The sequence below is a fragment of the Acipenser ruthenus genome, chromosome 15 (genome assembly GCF_902713425.1).
Source record: "Acipenser ruthenus chromosome 15, fAciRut3.2 maternal haplotype, whole genome shotgun sequence".
Classification (NCBI taxonomy): domain Eukaryota; kingdom Metazoa; phylum Chordata; class Actinopteri; order Acipenseriformes; family Acipenseridae; genus Acipenser; species Acipenser ruthenus.
In genome coordinates, this window is record NC_081203.1 from 3,733,441 (window position 1) to 3,760,462 (window position 27,022).

Genomic DNA, 27,022 nt, shown 5'->3' on the forward strand with positions numbered 1-27,022 from the left:
TCCTCTTAAACATCCCTCGTCTAGGTCAGTACTGCGTTTTCAATTCTGCCCCTAACCTGGCGGTGGTGCTGTTGGGTACAAGCGACCCAGTGTATGAGATTGGAGGTCCCATTTCTTTATGTATTGACATATCTTGAGGCACACGGTGCTGTTTATTGGGTGCAGTACATTGGGGAACATCAGATCTCAACATGATGCTGTTATACTGTATTGTGTGTTGTACTGTACGCTACAGATTCGAGGCTCAGCCCTCTGATTTGGGTAGAACTCATGAGTCACCCCCAGTCCAATACACAGAGCTTCCAGGTGCATACAGTACGTTAGGCAGCATTCGTCATGTCTGGCCTCCTACATCCAATCATATTGCCTAGCATGAACATTATGGGTTTGTCTCTTATCAGCAATGGAGAAGGCAGCAACGGTCTCCAGATATCAGTAAGTGCCTTGATTTCGGCATCTGAACACATCGCTCCACGAAAAATAGTACAGCAGTATTCATGGTCGTTCTCAACTCCTTCAGATGTCTGTTCTGAGTTCTGTATTTGTAATGTCCACATATCAGAAAGCATTTTGGGATATTGGAGGATACAGTATTAAACGCTGCGTAGTGTAGATGCTAACCGTATTTAGCACATTTAAGCCGATTTAAAGGCAACAAATGCGGTTTAAAGGCATAGTGTGGACAGGGCCTTACATTCTCATCTCAAATCATTTGGTCGTCCTGCCAGTTTCTTGAATAATAATTCAATAATAACCATCTTACTGTGAATGTCATTTGAGATTTATGCGGTAGGTGCGAGCTGCACAGGGAGAATTCTCATATCACATTAACTCTGTTTGGTTAACCCCTTTTTCCCATTTAAATGTTCCCTGATTGATAGGGATAGTTTGGGCTTATTGCTTCATTCTGTCAGTGCATATTTCACAGTGGACAGCTGTAGTATTTTAAGCAAGTTCAACCACACTAGAAGGAAGTGTCCATTAGGTCATGTACTACCCATAACCCTGAACCTTTTTAAAGATAGCTTTGCAGAAGCAGTTTGCTTTCTTGTTTGCATTTTCCTTCTGTGAATCCCACAGATGTTTGAGAAAAGCTGTAGACCTTTCCAAGCTAATCATTAATCATTATGTCTGTGTCTTTAGCTGTATCGTATACTATAGGACAGCATGGGATTATCGAAGAACGTTCATTTCTATTAAAACACTTCAGCTAAGCAGCTTTTTAATTTGCCTATACATTTTAACACGTTTCAGAGGTTTTACTTTGACCTTATCAAGGCTCTACCTTTAATTGAATTGGGGGGATGCACAATCAGTACCATTCAAACACTCTCTAAATAAAAGTCACATTTAATTGATCTCACCCTGATGCTTCAGTTAACTGTCTCCATGGAAAGCAAATAAACTGTTAACTGCTGGCAAAAATAATGTGTGTAGATGCACAGGGTAATAATGTAATTATTTGATCCAACAGTCTCAGGGTACAACATTAACTAAATGCTTTACTACTGTTCAGCTCTGTTATAAATAAAAATGAATGCAGCGACATGAAAAACCAGGTAACTACTAGTGAAAACAAATATGTTGCATGGATAGATACAGTTGAAATTGGGATACAGCTTTATGACAATAAAACATTTTCTGCCCAAGGTCTTCAGATAGCTCTTTACTTTTTCCCATATTGACTTATTCCTCATCCACATAAGCAAAACTTTTGCTACAAAAGATTTTCTCTATAATTCTTTGTTTTCGAGAAATTTCTAGAAATTATACATTTCCATTGGGGTATGCAAACTTTTGACTACAACTGTATATTGCTAAGTTAAAGTTGTTTAAAAATCACATTTCTTCTTCATCTGGGATTATAACTGTTTTTTGAACTTGGTAAATTACTGTGCAGACATTAAATAAACTCTTGTTTCATCACACCTGGGGAAAATGAACATACAAACACTGTAGACTTTAGAACATTGTGCTTTAAAAGCATTGTGCTTAAGGCTATGTATTTTTGCTAACATCATATTGCATTCCTTTTGGGACACACAGAAGGCTCAGATTCTTGCTGGAACAACTGTCCTCCACTATTTGTAAGAGAGCAGATGAGTGCAGGTGTGCAGCATAGTGAAACTGGATCCAGTCTGCTGTGACCTAATTTGAAATTACCATTACCATTTTGTAATTTCTTAATTCCAATGCAAAAAAAAAAAAAAAAAAAAAACAGCAGAAAATAAATAGGGACTGTTTTCAGACTTGTTTCAGAGCAATGTCAATTTCAAGGTTAATTCATCAGTACAGTGCCATCTAATGGACAGCTTTTGGACAACAAGGCATCTGTAGTGAATGCATTTAAAAAAAAAAAAAAAGAACTAATTTTCTAAAAATGAAAACCATTACGAGGTTTTCCTGCTCGAAAATTAAGTTTAATGTTGTCGAGGACAATCTAATTTCCATACAATTTCAATTTTAAACAATGAAGCCATGTAACAGAAGCCTAATTTCTCCTGCTTAGTGCCATTCGCACTTATCTCATGACATAATGTTTCCGTAGCCTAGACAACCTGCCGCATACATTAGCACTTGCTGCACACCGACATGGTGCATTTTAAAAGCCAGACGAATTCCATCACTTGGAACAGGACTGTACTTCTGTGATGAAGCTGCAACCTAGTGTGCATGAGGAAAATAAATGCCTGAAGCCATGCAGGTTGAGGTATAGGGAATGCAGAATGGGGCTATTATAATTGTATTACCTCTGCTTTCTGTGTGGCTGGCTATTCGATGGAAGCAATTACAAAGACCTTGCTCTACTACTATCATTCACCATGAAATGGCTCTGTACACAGAAGGTACAATGCTTAGTTTATAGCGGGCCAGGTAATGCCCATGGATATCATCACTCGGGAAATGCATTCAAAAAGGACTCAAAGGCTTTGCTTGCAATTTTTAAAATACGAAAGCGTATTCTTCATAGTCAGGGTTCATCATTTTTGATAAGTCACTCATTCTGTTTGACCGTATTGGTCTGCCTTGCTCAAGGATGTGCAGTGTGTGAGTGTAAGAGATTAGTGACCTCCCCACCTGCTGGTTCTCACTTCATAGCCTCCTTCCGCTGCCCGTTCATGGCACTAGGATAAAATGTAGAGACCATCGAATAATACACTACTGAATGAGTGGAAGAGGAGTTCAAATGTTACTGAAGTTACTGAAGGTGAGAGTTGCAGATCCACATTTAAGTACAGGACTTGGAGTGTTGTGAGTTTCCTCCACAAATTGTTCCATTTGAAGTCATCTTTTCTGATAATCGAAGCCCAAAATCTCCTCACCGCTCCACTGTTGTGTCTCTGACATGTCCAGGAGATAGATGTCTGTGCCTGTGCTCTGGTAAAGCAGCATTGTATCTTGACACACACGTCTAAAGCTGTGCCGCTCCCAAGCAGCAAACTGACAACGAAGCCTTTCAGTCTGGTTGCAATGTGCACGAAGATCCCCTAGGCATTGAACTGAAGCTGTCAAAACTGTTCTGTGTGTGTGTGTGTGTGTGTGTGTGTGTGTGTGTGATATACTATACAACAGGTTCAGACCAGGGTTTCTATTAGGGAAAGGCAAAGCATACCATGAATCGTCCCTTATAAAAGTTTACTGTGGTATTTTACCACTGTATCTTTGCAGTTTTCCTATGATTATACAGTGCATTTACCACAGTGGTTGCCATGTTTATTAATATGCTTTACCATACCTCACTGGTCTTTGCAGTGCTCACCTATGATTCACCATGCTTTCACTGTGCTGTAATACACTTTCCTGTGCTTTTACCATGGGAAACTTTTATAAGGGATGTCATAGATACGGCAGTCCTATTTACTTCAAACGTAATATGCTTAAATATCTGATTTGTTATCAACAGGCAGCATGGAGATGTGGATGGGGGAGTGTCATTAAACAGAGCCTATGTTTTAGAAGCAGGGGAATACGTTTATAAATGTTAATTATGCAAAGCGTGTTACGAATATACAGGACTTGACCACTGTGTAAGGCTGCAGATGGAAGAAGCAGCAGCCCCAGTTTGACACTGGAACGAGATGAGTGTTACAGTGCACATGGAAACATTGCAATACTTATTTGAAGCACAGTGGAGGTGTTTGGGTCTTGTGGATTGATTCTGAACAGAACATAATTATAATCATGAGCTACTTGGCATGTTTACAATCTAGTGCTGGTTTGCATGAAATGTAATAATAAACAAGGACATGTTTATATATATATATATATATATATATATATATATATATATATATATATATATAAAATAGCAGGCCATTTAGACAGAATGGAATTTTGTCAGCTTGATTTCCTTGAGAAACCTTCCTAAATTGCAACACTGTTTGAAGACCTAATTTAGATAGCATTTGAAGAGCACAAAGTCCTCTGCCTGAGTGGCCTTCCCTTGATTGAAATGTCTCTGTAATTGTTTATCGGAGAGCTCAAAACTGGAAGAGAAAAAGACTGTTATTTCGGACATGTAGTGTGAGCGGTGGCTAAGAGGGATTTAAAGCAATTTGAATTGGTTTGGAAACTGTGCAGTATTTCATGGTCAACAAGGCAGAAATATGTAATGAAATGTTTCTCTCACATGTGGTGTCAGGGTGCAGCAGGGGATATGAGATTGAGAGAAATAATCAGGCAATCCTCCCAAGTTGTGATGCTTAAGTTTAGAGACAGACAGCTGTTTGGAAAGTGTCACCATGGTTTCTCAATGCTTAGCATGTTATTGAGTGCTTGCTGATCTGTACCAGCACAGCAATATCTAGAATGCTGCAGTAAAAAAACAAAAAAAGTAGGCATTATTATTATTATTATTATTATTATTATTATTATTATTATTATTACTATACATTTCTAATGTTATTTCTCCATTTTCACAGTGCCATTCTGTGCCCAAGTACTGTCATTGCAGTTGCTTTGAATTAGATTTTTGTAGACCGGGACCTTACATTTTAAAAAACAAATTCATCTAATGAAGCTTAGAATCTGAGATGGGGTATTGACTCCTAAACTTTCATTTACCCTATCATGAAAAAAACAAGCATGCACAGCCAAACCTGTCATGGATGTTTCATAAATAAGTCAATGACTAGCTGGATAATATTCACTGCAGTCGGCAATGTGTCAGCTCAGTTTCCCTTCATATTTCTCAAGCACATCACTTTCTATCTGGGGTGATAGGCGGTGCTAACTCATTATAAGGAGTCATTACCAGACAGACTTGATTGAGTGTCAGTAAGCCCTGAAGGTTAGATACTGTGAAATACACCTTGCTTTATCCCCCATAATGCTGCTGTCATAAATTTAAGCTAAATGCACATCTCATCTGTCTTGGTTGCCTAGATTGCGAACTGCACAATAGCTCATTCCTGCTCGCTCTCGTTTTTTATTTCTGTTCACCGCTTTCCCTCCACCACCCCCTCCCTCCCCTCCCCTCCCCTCCTTTACTTTTCCAGTTTTTGAGCCTTGAGAAGGTAGCAGGAGTAAACGTGTTAATTAAACTCCAGTCTTCTATTTCTGCAGTGAGGCACCATGTGCATGCTAAGAACTCAACACAAAATTAGGGCTGCTCAAATACAACCTACTGCTTACAGTATGTCTACATCCATATATTAACCACTATTGAGTCACAGCCTTGCACTGGAAATAATAAAGAGCTTGTAATATCCCACAATCATACGATATAATTGCTGTGTTCTTAATCAAACCTTGTTTACAGTCAAAAAAGTGGTTTTCCTCTCCATTAAATATGTTTTAATCGGCTAAACAGATACTGGTGTCTTGCTCATGAATATGTTTAATTAAAAGATGCCATCAAGGTTTTCTCCTAAGAAAAAAACTAATTGTAATAGATTCCTGACGTTTGAAACATGTGTTAAATCTTTGAAATATGATAAGTTATTAATTTGTCATCTGCCAGATTTTCTTGACATGAAGCAGTGTCTTTTAGAATGATGAACGATGCACACTCATAATAAAACCTAATGAAATCCTTTTCCATTTTGAATCCTAGAGAATAACAGTGTTCTAATCTCTGCCGTTACATAAGAAAGCACTGAAAAAAAATAAGGTTGTTAAGCTGTCAAGGTTCCATTAAAATCCACTGTGAATGTATTGTATATTTATGTATTGAGTGCAATGCAGAGATGACAGGGTTTAAGACATTGCATTGTATCTCATCTCCCTAAAGCACATTTCATGGGAAGATTCTGTATAGATTTTTATATCAGTGGAAACGTATCAAAGAAGTCACTTCATCTGGGCATGTCTACATTCTTAAAACTGTGCTTAATGTTTAAATACTGTCTTAACTAATAAACCATCCAGGTTACTGAAAATCAAACAACCAAGCAATGCATATTAGTGTGTATGAATGTCTGTAAAAATGTACAGTATTTCAGGAAGGTACATTTTGTAATTATTTAAATGACAGCGTTATTTAAATCCTCCACTGTGTAGATCAAATAGACCCCCTATATATTATATATGTTTTATATTGTATACAGATATTGTTTTTATGAAGAGCTGGTAAAACATGGAGTGTTATCCAGAAAAAGAATCTCCTTGAATCTACAGCTATGGTCAAAAGTTTTTGCATCACCCTATATAATTGCTTCATAAAGTCGAATGAAACCTGCTGGATAATGTTACGCGAACATATCAAATTACACACCGCTTTGTAGTTTTCCATATACGACAACAATTGAAAAATGTGACCTTTTGAAATCTAACAGGAAATACTGTACTACTGTTATGGCTTCTGGTAGACTTTTGCGATATCATTTTATATTTTCTTTGATTACATGATGTTAAATAAATACTTTTTGTTTTTGTTTTACTTGTGTCTCAATCCTAAAATTCCAGGTTATGCAAAATGTTGGCCATAGCTGATACAGTATCACTAAAGGGTTTGAATTTGCATTACAAAGTCAAAAGGAAGAATGCTGTTGTTTAGGCTTTCTGTCTCTCTGTCTCAGCCTCGGTCTTCTATTTCCAAGGGTGTTGTGGTTGTTGAAATCTTTGTAAGGCTGTCTGTTCTACAGCAACTCTCTGTGTCCAATCTGTGATATTGTCAATCCCGTGTTTCTATTGTTGGTCTTTCCTTTATACTGTAAAGCAGTGCTAACCCATTCTCCAGGATCGATTTTTTAAATCTCTTATTAGCTTTTTTTAACAGCATTATGGCCCCCTTTTTATTGTGCTGAGAATCATTTAGGATACACAAATATTTCAAATTTAACACTATTAATAAACTGGTGCATCCTGGTACCTTTGCTGTCGGTCACATGATCAGATTGCAGCTAGATCACTTACAGTATGAAGGTCAGGTGCCAGGAAGCTTCAGCTTTTCACCTATATTGTTAAAACAGAACAAGAAGGGACCAGTAATTAGTATTGCCATGCTTTGGTCCGTACTCCTTCAATTCATGCATTGTGTTCCTCTATTTATCCACTGCTTTAGGCACATGTTTTCACATTTCTTTAGTGACAAATTGGGATCTACAGTAGATAACTTTATTATTCTGTTCAGTTAGTCGACTCTCCGTTTCTTTCCTGTATTCATTTGCTTGGTTGTCTTGGTTTTTCTGTTGGTTTTAGTGACATTGCCTTGTCTGATATTCCATTAAAGGGATGTAAAAAACATTGAGGCACTACATCCCAGGCATCGTGAGTGTGTGGTGTTCATTATTGATGTTCTGTCCTCTATTAACAACTTCTGGCTTAAATCCTCCCTGAGAGAATGTTCCTTTCTCATCTGGTGTCGTCTTAGCAATTGCAACCCAGTACACAGGTCAAAAAGCATCTTCTTGAGCAGGGAAAGTCAAGCCATGGGAGGAAAGGACAGCGAAACCTGACAAAGAAAATGACTCCAGCTTGTCATTCATCAGTCTCATTGGATTATGAACGTGCCTATTCATAAAACAGTCATGGAGATGTATTGGAAACAATTAATTCTGTTTGTCATGCACATGGCACGACCGCATTGATAGTCCAAACAAGTTTAGCAGAATTTACTTAACATGCAAATTGTTTGGCCTTTGATGGGTATCATAATCAATATTACATTACATACACTGCTCTGTACAAGCATACGGGTAGCAATTCATTGAGCTCCAAATATTGCCATTAGAACATCATTCTGACCAAGGCTGTACATTGACGTTTGATAGATTCAACTTTCTGCGTAAATGATTGTTTACCATTTAAACTATCATGCACTATGCACTGAAAAAGCAGACTAGATTTAGTATTTAGTGTCATCATTATATTTTACTGTTGTACCTATATAGCTACAATTGCAATCTTCAACTGCTGTACAGTGGTTTGCAATTCATCAAGATGCTATATATAATCAAATGAATAGCAATGATAAACATTACATTTAACTGTTCAATAAGTCTACAGTAGTTCTTATATCCCTGTGCTTGGTTTTATTTCTGTTCATGTTCTAGTTAATTCCGGTCCTCTCCAGCAGGGGGCAGTCTAATCTTGAGAGCTGTCAGAAGTAATTTATTACTGCGTGATTCATAGATCTTCATAATCAGTATTTAAGCCATCCATAATGGAAGTTGCTAAGAGATAGAATGATTCTCCAGACTACAGTTTGTTACCGGCTATGAATGAGAACCTACCACTAAAAAGCTGATTCCTGGGCATACAGTAGCGGCATCTTTTTCCCCAGAAACATGAAAAAATCCTGTTTCATTAGGTGTCCCTGAAAGGCTCAAAGTGTTCATGTAACCCGATGGCGTCACGCTGTTCCGGTAACATAGATGTGGTTTCCTTGGTAATGGTTTAAATTGGGGAAGGTTGAGGTTGAGTGCTCTTACTACATTCTGTCTGCCACTATGTCTGCTTTATCTGCTGAAGCCTGCTTATATATACACGCCCCTTGTCATCCTTGGAACTCTTTGGTTTTGAGGCAGAAATCCAGTTAAGTGTTAAAGCACGCCACTGCGGCAGACATTGTGCTGAACATTCCCACATTTTCTTAATCCCATCGGAATACAGAGCGCTCCTGCTGTGGCTGACATGGGGGATTCGGAAGCTTTTCCACGTTGCATGGGGTCGTAGTCGTACCCACAGGCTGGAATCAGGTAGGGCTCAGGGAATGTGGCCCATGGAGTATAAAACTGATATGATAAGTAACGTTTGAGAGTGCAAATGTGAAGCATTGAACAGAAGCCTTCATTCTGACCCTGCTATGTGTTTTAGAGAGGGCAAATCAATTTCTGTGAGTGAGCATTAATCATGTGACTGGTAGTGACAATGTGTACACAGTGGAGTAGGAACAAAAAGGCAATTAAACTATATATATATATATATATATATATATATATATATATATATATATATATATATATATATATATATATAATATAGTGCTCACATGCAGTGTCAATTTCCATTACAGGTAATAATCAAGAATCGTTTACCTTGAACTGAGCTAAGAAAGTTTACTGCGTCACAAACTCTTTCACTGGTATGAGCACACGCACTCTGCCCTAATGCTCTCCTAAATGGAAAGGTGTTTGTTTCTATGACAGCACATTATTTTTTTTTAACCCTTTCAGCTCCTTTATTGAGTGTACATGAGAGAAGGACTTTTTTTTTTTTTTTTTTTTACAAATATTTATATACTACTAAAGACTGAGACCTTGGAGTTCATGAGGTTCCAGCATGATTTCTGACAGCGTATGATTACATACAGCTCTAAGACTGAAAGGGTTAACTTGTGAATTTGTATTGAAACTGTGGATCCGCCTCTGTAATTGTGGGAGAACAAAGCATGCTCAATTGCAGATTGTTATTACAAAGTGTTACACCCTTACCAGGATGAACACCTTCCTATTATTTGCTGTGTTTGGCATACACCCTTCTAGTTTTTACACAAAATAAATAAATGGCAGTTTTAGTTAATCAGCTTACTGGTGCTTTCACATAACTTGCAAGTTACACTCTGTCATAAGACATTTTGTGATATTAAATATGCTACGTTAAAAACATTTCCATTGCCAGTGGCATACTTCCTACAAACCCTTGCCAAGATAATACCCTATAAAGTTCCTTTATCATACACATTAGCAGAAAGATGAGCTTCAATTAACAATTTTTTTTTATGACCATATGGAAATGTAAGCCAAAGGAAAAGAGGTGCAGTAGGAAAGAACATGTATTCGTATTTCTAATTTAGACAAGTTACTGTTTCACACTCCAGCCTGCAACCCATAATAAGGACCTTTCACAATCTGTGAATCGATGTGGATTCTACTAGCTCTAGTAAAAATGGTTTCTGATGCTTTTAACCCGCCTGTGAACAGCTGTTTTGTCTGAGGGGAGCACTTGAGAAGCTTCTAACAGGGAGGAATGGTTATGCTTGCAAGTGTAATTATCATGTCTCTGTGTAAAAAGACTGAAGTAAGCAAAGTAGTTTGTAAGGCACTCACATGCTTGGTTTTGCAGCGTGCAATTGTGCAATTATACAATATGGATAGTTAAATGCAGGGGCAGTTTATTGCATGGCAGGCGAGTCAGATTTTAAAGTGCTTCTTTTCAGCATCTGATGGCCAAATGTCATATTTGCAGTGATATGTCATTGTGTGAATGATGAATATGTGAATGGACTTTTCATCTTGGTAAAATAATTAGTAAAAAAAGGCAAATCTATAAACCACCCCAGGAATGGGGAATGTATTTTAAATGAATCTTTTGGCAGCAGCAGCACTGGCTACATTTTTCTTCAAGGATAAATAAACGCTGCATGCCACAAAGGAAATAAAATGTTAATGGCACGTTTGCGCTTCCGTATATGCTATAAATGTGGATTCCTCTTGGATAAATACTGGCATTGGTACATTACTTACGTGCAACTGAGGTGCTGAGACAAACCTTCAGTGTGTTTTATAGTATTCCAAACACAGCACTTTTTAATAAAATATTGGCTCCCCTTGAAAATGATTAGGACATAAAAAAGGAAGCTTCTGGCTCCTTACTAAAACATTCTAGTGAGCTTGAATTAGTATTGAATTGATATATAGTATTGTGAAACACGTTTCATACATTGTGTTAGCTTACTAGTAGTGTTAGCGTACCTGATACATTCTCAATTGAAATGCACAACCAAATTATTGAATGCAGTTAACATTGAATGCAGTTGACATCCCTTCGTCACAGTTTAAGGGTCATTTCGGTTGGGAAGAATAAACTTTAGATTTGCAATGAAAACCAGAGACATGCCAGCATTTTCTCACTTCAGACGGAATGAACCTAAAGGCGTTTTCTAACCATGAAATCAAACCACTACATGTTTCTTTTTTCCAATTGCAACATTGGACTTTGTTTTCCAGCTTTTGTTTCATCTCCTTTTGTTTCAGGAGTTTCTCTATGTTTAGTAATGGTTTTATAGATTTAGCAGAAAATGGTGAAAGCGCTGCTGTAGCTACTGAGTAATTGAGGGGAAGCATGAGAATCGACAAGTTAGCTTCATCCCCCTGTGTGGTAATTTAAGCATGGCATCCTAAGGCTTGTGCTCTGTGTCTGGTTTTCTTTCCCAGTTATGTGATTAAAACTGCATGTTTTGGGAGCAAGAGTGTTGTTAACCACTTCTCTACACACACACACACACACACACAGAGCTTTTAATACAATATTCGAGGTATATACGTTGTGTGACAGTCTTGCTTTGTTCTTTGCTCTGTTCAGCTTGTGCTTGCCTTAAATCCAGTTAGAAATCTAGTGCCTTGAATTCAATGGGATTAAAGTTAACCCACTAAATTGGTCTTCCTGTGCCACAGATCAGCTGTATCATTTAAAAATAAAAATCGATTGAACACCGGTCCTACAAGAATCAATAAAGTGTACACTTTTTATTGTAAATGATACAGCAGTTTGCTGTTGCAGACATATGCATGTGTTGAGGATGTTTTTAAAAAAGTAATGTATTACATCTGCAAGATATTGTACTAATTACAGTTAGATATTACTTTGAAAACAATGTAACTAGTTACATTTAGAAATAGTTATTTCTCTTCTTTGAAGAGCCACTGTTACACCCACTTGTTCTCTCCTCTGATGCCATTTTCTAGCAAGATGATATAAAAAGCTTGGCTTCAGTCTTGAAGTGCTTTCGGATTTCAGTATTATGCATTAGCCCTATTAGTTATTTCTTTGTGACTAAAAGTAACAGTGTTTTTTTATTTTTTTATTATTCCCATAAAAAGTAATGCGTTACCACATTTTGTGTCTGAAAAAGGAACCATTACAGTTACCCGTTACTGAAAAATGTACCATCCTTTAAACAGTGTTAGAATTCATCAGACATTGCTTATGAAGGCTGTTACTTGGAGGCTGTCTAATTTGTGTAGCTTTTCTGCACATGCAACTTTTAAATGGAAAACAAAATGCTTTGTGCATTTCGTCTTGCTGGCAGCATTGATTAGTGAATGAAAATGGCATTTTATTCTCAAGGTCACTTTTTTTATCTGCAAAGCATGTCTCGCTTCATCCACGGCATCGTTTGTTTCTTAAAGCTTGCTGCTGCCTTCACTGCTTCCCTCCAGCCGGCCGCAGTGTCTTCTTTCTGCTGTGTGTTTCAAATTTCCCTGAGGTAGAGCTTTTCTCTATTCAATTTAATGAAAAAAGGAAACAGAATCTTTCAATGCAAACCACTCCATTGAAAGGTGGGGTGTTTCATTGTTGACTTCACTCAAGGATGATGTCATCTTATTAGAATATTTTTTTTTCTTCATTTACTTTAGATTTTTGTGATAATATTTTTAAAAAAACTGCAGGGAATGCAATTAAATTAATAATTAAATGAATGCTGTCAGCTGAAATACATTCATATGTTATATTACTTGCTACAATTCTAACAACTGGAATTCCTGTTGCCGGGCTGAGAACGATGTTGTTTTTTTTACGGATTTCATAATTTATTTAAGTTGTTTGGTAATTCACTGATGGTGAAAATAGAATTTCTTTAGAAGGTGGACGTATAAAACAATTATACAATTTAGCATTTACTGTTTTTTTCAGGTAAAAGATTTGTTGTATATTAACGCTAGAGAAAACGTTACATTTTGAACGTGACAAAGCTATTTTTTCTGCTTTAAGAACTGTTATGTTTAATCCTGAAATATCTTGAAATACTTATTTTTAGGCCTTACATGCTGTGAAACAGGCCATTTTTTACCATGAAAAAAATATTACCCTGGCGATGAACCCCAGAGGTCGTGAAGGATGGTGATGTCATTACCGCAGGGAATTCGAGTGGCGGGTGGGAGGGGTTAGGGTAAACAAGCAATGGCTGCAGAGAGTGTGGGTTTTAAATAGGAAGGTGCTCATTGTTCATGACTGTCATTGTCATTGTCATGGGGGGCAGGTGAGCTGGTGTTTCATGAGTTCTAGAACCACAGATGGAATCATAAAAACTGAAACATAAATACACATGTTATTGTTGGTCTCTATTTTACTGCTGGTATGAGAAATCAATGTGAGAAATTATACTGCATAGACAGACACTAAGGGGTGAATAATAATAATAATAATAATAATAATAATAATAATAATAATAATACATGTCATAAAGAGTTCTTTTTTTATATATATGGAATCCACCCCTCAATGTTTTGTTGCCATGGGGACCCTTACATTAGGAACAAAGCTAAAAATGCTCTTGGATCCTCTGCTTGTGAATATCTGAAACCCATGCTGTATACTACCGAATCGCATAGTGTCAGCTCTGAAGTGTACTTTGTTCTCAGAGCACTTTCTGGAAATGTGATGCATGAAATGATGAATGCATGCAAACAGCATGGAGAGAAAGGGAGGGCTTTGTCAATAAACCCATCAATCGCACAAAGAGTAGAGAACACCCCCTACTTTTCTAATTCATTAGCGGGTGCACAGCTTGAAACGATTGTATGATAACTGAGTGCTAGAACCGAACGATGAGCTTTGCATTTCCAGCAACAGCATAGCAGCATTGATGCTTTGGAAAAAGGGGAGAAAGAAGTCCAGGCATCATCCATTGGGTGACTGCTTGATTCGATTGTAGATATATAGTGTGATACAGCAGATTCATTACTGTGCATCAACTGAAGACGCAGACTGGAGTCGCTTATACATTCATTTTTTAGGTATCAGGCATTCATTTATTAATCCTGCAGTTTTGTTCGTAAATCATGTATTTGGCATCCCATAAACCATATCAGAGATGTGCTAATCAGGGCCTGCCTTCCACCCAGTATTGGTCTGCTGTTATCAATAACTGGATGCCAGTCATTAGAGAGATTACATTTGACCACGGTATCATCACTAATCACATCCCACACACAGAACCAGTGCCTTCATGTCTAGAGCTACAATGTGATACTATACATGATCGTATGCTGGCTTGCTCCTTTTTCTGAGAACTTTTCCACCGAGTGAAGAGTTCCCCTTGAGCGGGTACAGGAAACGGTATACATCTGCATGAGAAGACAGGCCAAAGAATGGACATGTCTGCACATTCTTTTTTTGGAAAGAGTAATTGTGCTGCCATTCATGGGACAAGGAGGATTGGCCTTATCTTCATTGCCTATAAGCTCATTTATTTTCTTACAGTGGTTAGCATAATTTTTTTTCCCTGTGTTCAAATATTATTCCCTTAAATAGTCCCCATCCCCAAGTTCTTGCCAGTTATAGTAAGCGGTGGCCAAGTGGCCTCTGGCCCTGGTCCTTTGTAGTTGACTTATTGCAACTCTCCAGCACAGATGGAATTCAAGTCCATGTTATGCAGAAAAAATAAATGTGTATGTTAGCGAACAAAACTTTTTTATGTGATGTCTTGAATTATGTCAAACTGTTGTGCTGTAAAAAGCAAACCAAAAATCCTCAACAACATAGTCATTTACTAATCCTTTCACTGAAAATATACTGTTATACAAGAATCCTGCATTGATTTTCAATTTACTTCAGTATCTTCATGCATTGTGAACCACTGAAGGTAAATACTGTGCAAGTCAAAACCAATGTAAAATTGTAAATATAAAAAATGTAAAACCGAGATATATATAACTGTACTCTCCCTGAATTGTTAAACTAATAATAATTGATTTTTTTTTGTTTTCCCATGTCAGTGGAATATCAAATTGATAGCAACTGTTCCATTGGAATTTAAACTACGAGTGTTATTTCTAATTCTACCAAATGATCTGCATAAAATATTGTGCTGGTTTATTAATTCTCCATTAATCACATAACCCACATTTAATAGAACTCTGAGATTCTAGAATTCATTACCAGTGTTGTCCTGGAGGGACATAAAAAAACATTAAACCTCCAATAAGTAAAACATCTACATAAAGATTCAACCCTTCATGCAAAGAAAGCCAGTGCGTAGAAATGTATTCCACAGGGTGCTGAATGTGCATGAGATGGATACACAGCACTTTATGGGGTTCTGCAATGCATGCCAGCTCAAAATTGCCCTTATTAAAATGATTGCTGGAATTATACCATATCACCGTCAATTTGTGCTGATTACAAAAGCATGCTGATTTCAAGCATGAAGTGTTGTTTTAATACAGCAGGGTCACCATTATGGTGTTGGCATCTTTCCATTGTTTCACATGACAAAGAACAATATGTGGAATCTTTTTAAAATCGATTGCATTCCGTCTGTTTGTGCAGCTGATCCAATCCGTTACTGCTTTAGAATGCACTGAAACAAATAGAAAAAAAACCACACACAAAACAAAAATTAAAAGCAGCACAGATGCATTTCTCAGAACTTGGTGTGTATGGTGTATATATGCTAGTCTTGTCTTGCAGACAGTGTTTTTTTTTTTTTTTTTAATGCCAGGCAATAGTTTCCATGGCAACCAGGGCTTAGGGAAGTCTCACACCGACGTAGCTGACTTAGCTCGTTGAGCAGCAGGAGCCGATGTGGAATCTTCAGAGCTGGGTTGACAACAGTACACATTGCTTCCAGCAGTCACAGATGAAGGGAACTCGAGAAAAATTCAGATAGTTTTAGCTAGTGCAGGACAGCTCTTTTGCTGTGTGTTAATTATTCTCTCATCCCGACCTCCCTACAGGGGTTTCTGAGCCGTCGGCTAAAAGGATCCATCAAAAGGACAAAGAGCCAGCCCAAGCTCGACAGAAACAGCAGCTTCCGGCACATCTTACCTGGATTCAGGAGCGTGGACAATGAGAGGTAAGGGAACCATTGCTCTGGGGAGGGGGGTGGAGGAGATCGACCCATTGTCATCCACAAGGGGCTTCCCGGTGGGGGTGTACACTTTAGAACACTAACAGGGTGCTTGTACAGGAATGGGTTCTGGCATGTCTGCACACAAGTGAACATTTTGTTGAAGTTCAGCTGGCATTGCCAAGTACTTGTTACAGGGAGCTTGCATTTAATGGAACAGGTTGAATTTCAGGCTGGATCATGAACAATCAGCAGGCCTATTAAAAGAGCCGTCCTCTAGTGCAGAGGTTATTTAAAGCATGGTTTGTGCAGAAAATGTGTGGTTTGGCCACAAGCTGATCACATGGGGGTCTATTGTAATGATCTAAACCATGGAGGATCTTAATACCAGCACTCTCTAAATCTGTATTAATCCAGCTGGGGTTTTAGACCATTATTAGTCTCACTTATTAACCTTTCTACATGCAATACAGATACAGTGAAATGAGGTGTGTGAATATTATTTTTTATATATTAGGAAGTTGGTATTGAGGTCTGCTTCTGTTAAGATCATTATTTCAGGACTGATTATCATAAAGAAAGTGACTTTTTCCTTACCCGTACATCTGTAGATTACTGCCTGGTATTGAACAGTGTTGTATTTTTTATTTCAAGTTTGCCACCCGTCTTGCAAGCCCCAATTATTTTATTGTTTTCAATCTCTATTGGTCATTTCTGAGCAGTTGTCGGAAGCCTTTAGGATGTGGCTCTCATGTGACCTCACTGCCTGGTTCCCCCAGGGATCGTAAGTCATGACAGCGTGATCTCTTCAAATCTGAAAGCTGAAATCATCTAACCATAACTGGGACTGATTTGCTGTTTGAATGGCATTATGTATTTTTTTTTTTTTTGTAGATAGTACATCAACTTCTGTTCACATTTGAAAGCCTTTTGATCCACAAACAAATGTAACTATAGGATATGACTGATGTTACTCTATACAGTGCATGCAAACAAAAACGTTGCTTCAGAAAATCACTTCGCTACATCAATGCATTTAACAAAATGAGGTTGTATTGTTACATACAGTACAGGTATTCCAGTCATGTATTTGTCCTTCAAATCAGCTAGAGTGTCATGCTTTCCATAGCAACATAAAAAAACAGAATATTCCCCCTGTACTGTATATTAGTCACTGTTTTTAATGTCTTTTACATTCATAAAGGCATGTGATGTAGTATTTATCAAGACCTTTATGCACCCTCGCTGTGTGAATTTAGTTCGTAGTACTGTATTTGCTGATTACAACTCCCTAAATGCAAGCAAAAGACAATACATTGTAGTTTTCTTTTTTAAAATAGTGGTTTATTTATATATAAAAAATGGAAGATTATTGTAAATACCGGCTGTTTTATGTTATTCCCATCAGGTACAGCAGCTGGTAATGTTGGACGGCTGGATTCACATAGCTTCATATATACCTGTAGTTGGCTGCATCTTTTCAGTGATGGGGAAAAGCTCATGACAGCATCAAGCCAATTGATTACTCCTCGGGTATCAGCATGTCTTAATGGTTTGGAGCTAAGAGTAGGGGTCTCAATTCCCAGCTCACTTAATGACTTCCCTTGTTGAGCAGGGTCTAGATCTTGTGACTTTTGTTTGACTTTGTTCTTCTGGTCTACTGTATAAACAATGTATTGGAAATAAAATGAGACGTCTGGATTGGGTTCTTCTAGCATTAGCAGTACATTGAGCATATCCTATCAATTGAGGTGTGGAAATGAAATGTGAATATTGTGGCTGAGATGACTTTTTTTTTAAGGTGTTATTTATTTGCCTTATTTGTAATGACATTCCTATGGGATTCGTAATTGGAATACGGCAGAATATTGTTGTTGTGTTTTTTTTTTTTGTTGTTGGTTTTTTTTGTAGAGTTGCAATGTGTATCCTTTGCTCCTATTACAGTGTGAAATATTTTGACATTCCAGGATATGCTGAGTTAGATTTAACATCAAACCTGGTACGTTCTGCTTGGCTTAAACATAATATTCATGCAAATGTGATGCCAATGATGTAAGCTGATGTAAAATGTTACAGAGCAAGTTTTATACACAATGTTTTATGAATACTTAAGTATAGTATAATATTAAAAATCCTTCTTTGGATCACATGTGCACAAAATGATTGATGTGCACAAAATGAAACAACATAGCTTGCCCTGTAAGAATATATCGACTGAAAGGATTTTTTTTCTTTTCAAAAGCCCAATCCTAAGGGCTGAACAAACCTCTAGCGCCATGGGAATTCGTTTGAAGAAAGAAAAGAAAAGAAAATCTTAAAATAGATCCTGGTTTTCTGCCACAATAAGATGCAAACGATGGTTTTGTGAAGAGGCTTTTTGACAGCTAAAGTAGATAGCGAGGCTGGATGAGTCACTCAGGGTCACACACACAGGGAGTCAGTCAGTGGCTTTTAAACACACATTCCTCCAAGTTCCTAGATCTCATCTCCAAACACTGCCCTTCACAGTTTTCCTTTATATTATATTAGAGGTTATGAGAGTCTGTTCAGCTCATTAGTGAATGCCACTGAATATGCATTTGTTTCATATTCAAAAAAATCATTAAGCTTTCTACTTTAAACAATAAATACGCATCTAATGGACTGTTTAAGCTGAGCGAAATAAAGACTGTGTAACATCCATGTCTTTCTGAGCCTCAATGTACAGTAGAGTGCCAATAGAAACACAGCATGTTCACTCTCTGTCAACCATCCTCAAAGTTAAATGAAAGATAGCCATACAGGCTGTACAATATGCAGTGAAGATTAAAAAACAGCACAGTGCCATTTGTTGTGTATGCCATTACTGGATGTAGAAGTCAAAACACGTTGCATGGAAATGTATAGAGCCTGCGAGAGGTACACAGTGACATGAATGGCTCAACTGCTCACACGGGCACACACAACTGCCAATTTACACTAATTGCAGTTGAATTGATAATACCCATTCATTAATATGTTCTAGACTTCTGTTTAACTGCGTGGCTTCTGTGTGTGTGTGTGTGTGTGTGTGCTTATTTTTTTCACATAATTGGATTTTTAGGATGCTTTCTTCAGTGTGCTGTAGGCATTAATTCTCAGAATTAGCAAACAGAATAAACAGAATATCATGCGATTTCTGCATTGCACACAGAGTCACCTGATCCAGAAACTTGTTATATTGTTTTCAATTGTAGCACTTGGGCATATTCGAAGGAATTTCAGTAATTAGATCCCTTTGTAACTTGAAAACCGTTAGTTGTCTTTATGAACAAGAAAGTTAGTGTTATCGTATTCTTTCACCCAATAGTAAGTGCTGGATGACTCAGTGAAGAAAGCCTCCAATGAAAGTGACTAATGGCACTGATGTGAACAGCAGTGGGGGGAATAAAGCAGATGTCGACCTGTGTTGGTTAATGGCTGTTCATGATACTAAGAGCACTGCAGTGGGTCCTGTCTCTCCATGGTTGGGCCTGTGTGTGCTGAAGCTAGCTGCAACAGGAGAAGGTCTCGGTCACTTCATGACTATTCATGCGCAGTGCCAGAGGAGTGCTGGTGGGGTGGTCATCTGTCAGCCGAGGACAAATCTGTCCGGCTGGAGCTCGTAAAACAGCCAGGCTCGCACTCCACTGACAGCAAGGCTCATCTGGTGACTGCCTTTAAAAAAGCTGATAATAATAAAGCATCTGTTTCTGTGAGTGGCAGCGGCTGGGCTTTCTGTACGGGCAGTGGACTCAGGTGCTGAAAGTACATTTCTTGTATATACAATAGTATTGTCTATTAAAAAGGTGTTTAAAAAAAAATTATGTGCGGATGGTGGTTTTTATTGTAACAGTAAAGCTTCCGATTTTCTCTGTGATCGCAACCAGTACATTTGAAGAAGGACTGCCAGTTGTCTGTAGTACAGCACTAGTGGGAGGCTGGAGAGGTTACCTGCACTGGGACTCCAAACACAGAACACAAACTGGTAAATTGGTGCATTCGTGCTGCGCTCATGTTTTCGAATGTACTCTTTTGAAATCCCTTTTCTGCTTGCTGCCTCCAGTGGCTCAACATGTTTCCTGCCCTCACGTGTCGACTCTTAGCATTGCCCGTTGAGAAGTGAGAATGCCTGCTTGCTGAGTTTGCCAGAGAGCTGAGGCACAGAGACAGAAGCGGCTTTCTGGATCACTGTCTGAGATTCTGGATAGGATCATTTTAAAAGATGATGACGATGAAACTTCACTGAAAGACTAGCTGAGCATAACATGTGGAATAGTTTGTGAAGTAAAAACAAATGCCAGTTTGCAGAGCTATATTAGTACCCGGTATACTATCTTTCCAATACTACTAGAGTGGTGTGCAATTTTGAGTGAAGAGTCTTTCCTGGACCTGTACTGTATACAGGTCTGCAGTGTCACAGTAAGTTTACCAAGTGTGGGCTACCCAAATAACATGGATGGCAGTGCAATCTATTACAAAAGATAGAGAACTTGCTTTTAATCCTGTCCTCATTTTCAATAACATCTGTTGTAGAGAGAATGATCTTTCACCCGTCCACTGAGGAATAGCAATTTTACAATCTTATATTGACTATGGTAAGGATTAAATTAAACGTTTGGGGTAAAATTGTGATTTAAGGATAGGATTAGGTTTAGATACTCCTGGAAGCTTGCCCTTTCTCATCTTAATAGTATTCATCTATAGATAAACTCTAGCTCCCTGTGCTGTTCTATTAAACTAGATATATCAGAAAGATTGGAATATTTCCGTTTGTGTTTTGCATACTTTATAATGTCAAAAAATAAGTTTGCGTCTTTACAGTATTTGCATAATATAATCAAGGCTTGCATTTGAAATTTGATTTTAATGTAATTCATAAGACACGTATAATTAAAATGAGACAAATGCTTAAATAAAAACCGTTGCATTCCTCATTGTCACGAGACACCAATTCAGTCAAAGGATGACACAGTAGCTCTAAATGTGATTCTTCAGCTGTCATTCCAACTGATCCTTAAGTCTACGTGCTTCACTTTACTGAATGCATGACATGGGGTTGAAGTATATCATCTCTTAATGCTAGTTTTAACAAAAAATGAAATGTTTCAAACAGGTCTATTTTTCAATAGGTAATTCGGCCGATATATCTTGGTTGATCACTGCTTGCCGCAGTCTGTAGTGTGGGTTAGGCTATTCTCTTGCCCAGTATGTTGTTATACCCAAATTCAAGTAACCTGGAGCTTCAATCTTGTACTAAAGCATGAAAGCTCTAAAGCATGGGAACATTTAGTCAACACACAACTATGTGAAGAATTACTTGAACATTTAGGGTGATCAACTATTAATCACCACCACAGGATACAGCAACAAAAAACCTGGAGCTGCATCGAATTCCCGAATACAGATATGGAACGATGCCATCCCCAACATATTTACCACCTTAAAATGCTTTTCAGGCTGACAGTTTAAGCTCTAAGATGATACATGACAGGGCGTTGCTTTGTGTGGAAAATGTATTTGAAGTGATTGGGATGCCCAGGGGAAGTTTCAACAAAAACCAAGGCGTGTTTATTTTTGCCTTTGGAAGCCTTTCCATTTTCAAAGTGTCAAAGTTGTACAGTGTGTGGTGTTGTGATCATCCCATACAACTGAGGCAGCAATGTGAAAAGGCATGCGGCACAGTACACTATTCAATAGAAGTCAAAAGGTCAAACTGGATTAGATCACACATCTTGGAAAGCCAGTGCTATATTAGGCTTTCTTTTTCAGATTTGAATGCACAGAGCTGTTCTCAGAGTGCAAATAAATGGGTTTAGAATATTGGTAATGTGTGAACATGAATGAGTATTCAGTCCTTACTGTTGATTTTACAGTTTAGAACAGTGAGTAAGAAATGTTTTAATGTGGAAATGATTTAGGAATCAGACCATATGCCCTAAATGTACAAAACGAGTAGAGAGGTGTTCACATACTGTAAGCATGCCGGTACAGGATATGAAAAGTGGTAGCTACGGCTTCCTACAGTACTCGTTGGTGATTTACTACAGCCTTAGGAGGGTTAAAGTACAGTATAGCTGTAGTACTGTCTCCATACATCATGTATTACTTACGTTATTTAGCTAACGAGTGCAACAGGTGTAATGGTTATGTCACCATTAGGAAAATCGCTTAGATCGTCAGTATTGACATAAGCTGTAATTGATTTGCACGCCTATGTTTTAACTGTTGCCACATTGTCTTTTAAAATGCAAGACTGATTCAACTCAAGAACGTGTTGCTGCGTGTTGTCTCCTGTATGACAGGTGTCACCATACAATGCATCGCCTAATCATGATGGCCTTTCTGGGTCACCTATAGTAGCATGTGACTGTGGTATAACAGTTTCTTTGCCAGCTGAGCAATACATTAGCTGTGTTGTGCATTCTTTTTATGTAGGGCCCACAACATCAAAGCTGACAGTAAGTGTACTGAAGATGCTGCTGATAGGACCCAATAAGGACATGATTTATATTGTCACAAATAATTGTTCAATAAAGAGTGGCTGACGCTTTCTTTGGACTTTACCTAACTAACTCATTTCTAGCAACTTCCCCATCTAAATTAGATCTATTAAATCAGCAGGATTTCTATCTTTCAATGTCACCATGTTTTAGTGTAGTTGTTTGCGTGTGTGTATACAATAAAATCGAGGTTCAAATGAATTGTTAATGCTTGCCAGAGGTGAACACTTTTACCTGAATGGATTTTATCCCAGTCTGACCTCCCGTTACACAAAAACTCAAATCTGCAGATTTTGGAACAAGCCTTCAGTATTTCTATAGGCCATCCAAGCTTGACAGAGAGAGAGACACTGAGTGCTTTAGATTTGCATTGAGATTGTTCTTATAAATCAAGCTCCTATTTGTACAGCTAAGCAAAGCATTGCTTCCAGGTCATCTGTATAGATTGCTCTGGGCAGTATTTCATTCCGTGTTCTACTTAATAACAAAACATACAGAGTGGTTAAGAAATAGATGCTCGTCCTGTATCTGTGCCACTAATTTGATGAGACATTGTAATGGCAAGATTCCGTGCCGGGGGCATCAGATTATTGTAGCATGAAGCAACACTGCAGAGCAGCCGCTGAATAAAGACAGGGACATTTCATGACATTTTTGTCTTTTTGACATTTGTAATCAGAGCACTCAATTGTAAGGCACATTGCAGCTAATTAAGATATATTAATGTATAATTCACAGTTTCTTTTTAAAAATATTTTCAATAAGTATTATTTTATTCACTGACTGCCTGGAGACAAAGCAATTGTAAAATGCAAAAGAAAATTAATATATAATATAAGATAATAATATTAAATCATTATTGCCTCACAGTGCAGTGCTGAAAACAGCGTCCGAGCTTGCTGACACAGGCATGCGCTGATCCATGACTGCGCGTGTGGTAGAGTTAGCCCTGTGATCTTGTCTTCACTATTATTCAGGAAATGCATTTTGTATGTTTTTGGTTCATTTCCTCCAGCATTTCTAATCTAATGAAGTCTTAAGGAAATGATCTGAAACAGCCTGAAGGTTATTGAGTACAGCTCTACCAGAGATGGATTATACTCAATAAATCATAAACTCCTTTTTACTGAACATATTAAGAACACATTGAAATACCTTTATTTATTTTATTTTTTTTATATAGATTCCTGTTCTTTGATTTTTGTAATTTTTCAATTAATTTTATTTTTTTCTGGCAGCACCCTGTGACATGCATTTACATTCATTATTCAACATCTACTGTAACAGGCTATGTCAGGTCAATATTTGTTGTACGATTTTGGGTGTAAGATCTGTTTTGATAAAGTTTCAAGAGCAAATTTTCATTGAGCTGTAGGGCCAGATGTGTCAGACTCTGAAAATAACAATATAGGTAAGTTTTGAAGCATTACAATACAGTAGCAGTTTTCTATTTAAAAAAAAAAAAACTTAAAACCATGATGTGACAATAGGGTCAGTTTCTAAAGCTGTTTACTCAAAACTAAAAATCTGCACAATTATCTTTGAAAGGAGAAAGATTAAAGTTACAAATGTGGGGGGGGGGGGGGGGGGGGGGGTGCAGAGTCTCACTCTTTCTGCTAATATTAGTCTTCAAGCATTAGGTACAAGAATAATTAATTTTTTTTTCTCTGGTTTTTCTCTTAGCCAGAGACTGTGTGTATATATATATTATTAAAGATTTGTAGTTATACAAAAATTCTGTGGATGGTGTCATGATTATTAGAATAGAATGTTGATTCCCAGAGGTTCCAAAGTTCCCAGTTTGAAGATAAATTTGTTCCTTTTGTTTCTGAGCAACATTTGCTCCATAGCACTGATTGATCACACAGACTGTGGTGTCTTCAGCAGTGTGATGATCACTGTTGAAGTGATGGGCTACTGGAAATGCAGTGGTGTTAATGTGAATGCTTCTTCAGTGTTCTACAAACAAAATGTGTATGTTTTAAAAATAAAGTTATTTATATATATATAGTGACAAAGCCCCCAACCAAGGCTGGTTTGCACCCTTTAAATAGTTGACCCAGACACAGAAACTGTAGTTCAGCGCTTTCCTGCGCACTTTTATTAACAAACACAAAAGGTTTAAACAAAACACTGTAACAAAAAAAGCCTAACTCCACCTAGGAGTGCTAACTAAACCTTTTCAGGATCTAACCTACTAAACTAGACGGCTAAGCCATTTACCATTCCCAAAACACACACACAGTAAAACTGCAATATTAAAAAAAAAAAAACTGTTATACAAACCATAGACACTTAATCCAAAATCCGCTGGCAAGTCCATGACAATCCCCTATTCAGTATTCATGAACCACCATTCCATTATATGGCTGCATTTTCCAATGGGTTTATTGCCTTTCAGTCGCCTTGAGTGAAAATATAAACCGACCCCAGGAGCAGAGGGCTGTATTATTTGAAGATAATTTGTCTCCTTTGAGGCATGTAGAAAATAAACCAACCCAAATTCAAATTCCCTGCTTTTTGGTTCTTTCTAGCAAGGGAACCTCTGTTTGACACACAGCGCTGCAGATAAGTCTCAGTGATCTGAATAACCAATTGCAAGTTGTGCAGGTCTTGGAAAGACTATAAACAGGCAACAGTGGATGTTGACTAGTTCTCTGTGTTTGATAAAAACAGGTAGGCTTTTGAGGCTCAGCTTATTTTGTTTTGACTTTTGATGGTATTTTAAGTGGAAAAATGATCCAAAATCAAAATAATTTCTGAAAATGCCCTCAGGTTTGGACCAAATCAAAACTTTGACAACCCGCACTTAACGCACTTAACAAAACTGTATTTAATAGCGTTTTTATTTTTTTTGTAAGTATCTTATTTCTTCTACTTATAAAAAGAAAATGCTATTAAATACAGTTTTGTTAGGTGCAATTAGCGGGTTGTCAAAGTTTTGATTTGGTCCCAGCCAAAGTCTGTACTGAGTTCTTTCAATAAAAATCAAAATCCCCAAACAATCTTGGATTGGTTATTTGAATTTACCAAATGACTTCAGTCTGCAACTAGAGGCACACATCAGAACTTTCATTTTACCGAGCTTAAGAGGACTGTTGTCCAGGAAGAAAGATGTCTTTTCATCCTAAAGAAAGACAGACAAGTAATTTTAGGAATTGTGTTGCAGTTTGCTGGTAGAGAGCGAATGCTTGAAGGTCATTGGTAATTGAGGGAATTGATGAAATGTACACATGCTGATGAAATTGGAGGAGAATAAGAGAGAGGAGAGTGTGGAGGGAGGGGTATGGGGGGATTTACAGCCTGAAAATGATTTTCCCTCAGAGATACTGTACAGGTTTCAATTTCATCTCCTTTAGACTTCTAGATTGTCAAAATGTTTTCAATCCCTTTTAACAGAAATGACATGCCACCTGTTTTCTTGTCATTGTTGTCGCTGACTAATGATGCCCATCTCTGTTGTGCCTGCAAGAAATCATTAGCTGCCACTGTTGATCATGAAAAGTTGTCGCAGAAACATTTTACAGATTCAGTGTATGACGTATTCCTTGAAACACAGGGCATTTCATTGTGGAGTGTGCACACCCATGAAAATATATACAGTTACATAAGATGTCTTAAACCTTATTCAAAATGGTCTAATGTGTGTTGGTCGGTAACGTTTGAAGAAAATCACCTGGGTTTGAATTCCTGTGTGTGTTTTTTTAAGCAGTAGGGATATCTCAGTGGTGTTCATTTCTTATTTATAAAAAGGAAGGATTTCAGGTACTTTCTTACAAGTTTCCCAGCAGGTGTTCTGTGTGATAGTTTTAAATCCGATGTAGCACACTTTCAACATTAGATCTGTGAAACCATTTTAAGTCCTCCAACTTCCAGCTATGGCCAAATGTTTTGCATCATCTAGAAGTTTAGGATTGAGTCATAATTTTAAAAAAAGTTAATGGAAATTCAATATTTTTTAATTCTACAGGGTGAAACAAAACTTTTGACCATAGATGTAAGCAGGATGGCAGAGACAAAGATGCACTGTGCGGTATCTGGTATTAAACCTGATCCTACATAATGTACTGCATTGCAGGTTGCTTCAAATCACACAAACCATTTTTATATATTCCAGTGAATTGCTAGCTTTGGTTGAAATCGAAAACTATTTTTGCCAAAATCAAAAATGCTGTGGGATTATTATACAAGAAAGCGATGCTTATTGTTTTGTTCTTAAAATAAAACAGTAGTACCCAGTTTATGTTTATATCACTTTATCAGCCCAAATAGCTCATTGATTGCATCT

General features: G+C 37.6%; 1 protein-coding gene across 5 annotated transcripts in view; it reads left to right on the forward strand.

Moving 5' to 3' along the window:
• The window catches only part of LOC117422477 (disabled homolog 2-interacting protein-like), a 241,465-nt gene that overhangs the window by 130,080 nt on the left and 84,363 nt on the right, over positions 1 to 27,022 (forward strand). For all 5 annotated transcript variants that reach the window (XM_058986894.1, XM_058986893.1, XM_058986896.1 and 2 more), the window contains one exon: positions 16,122 to 16,240. In XM_058986894.1, coding sequence (XP_058842877.1) covers positions 16,122 to 16,240 — 119 coding nt within the window. The remainder of the gene's footprint in view (positions 1 to 16,121; positions 16,241 to 27,022) is intronic.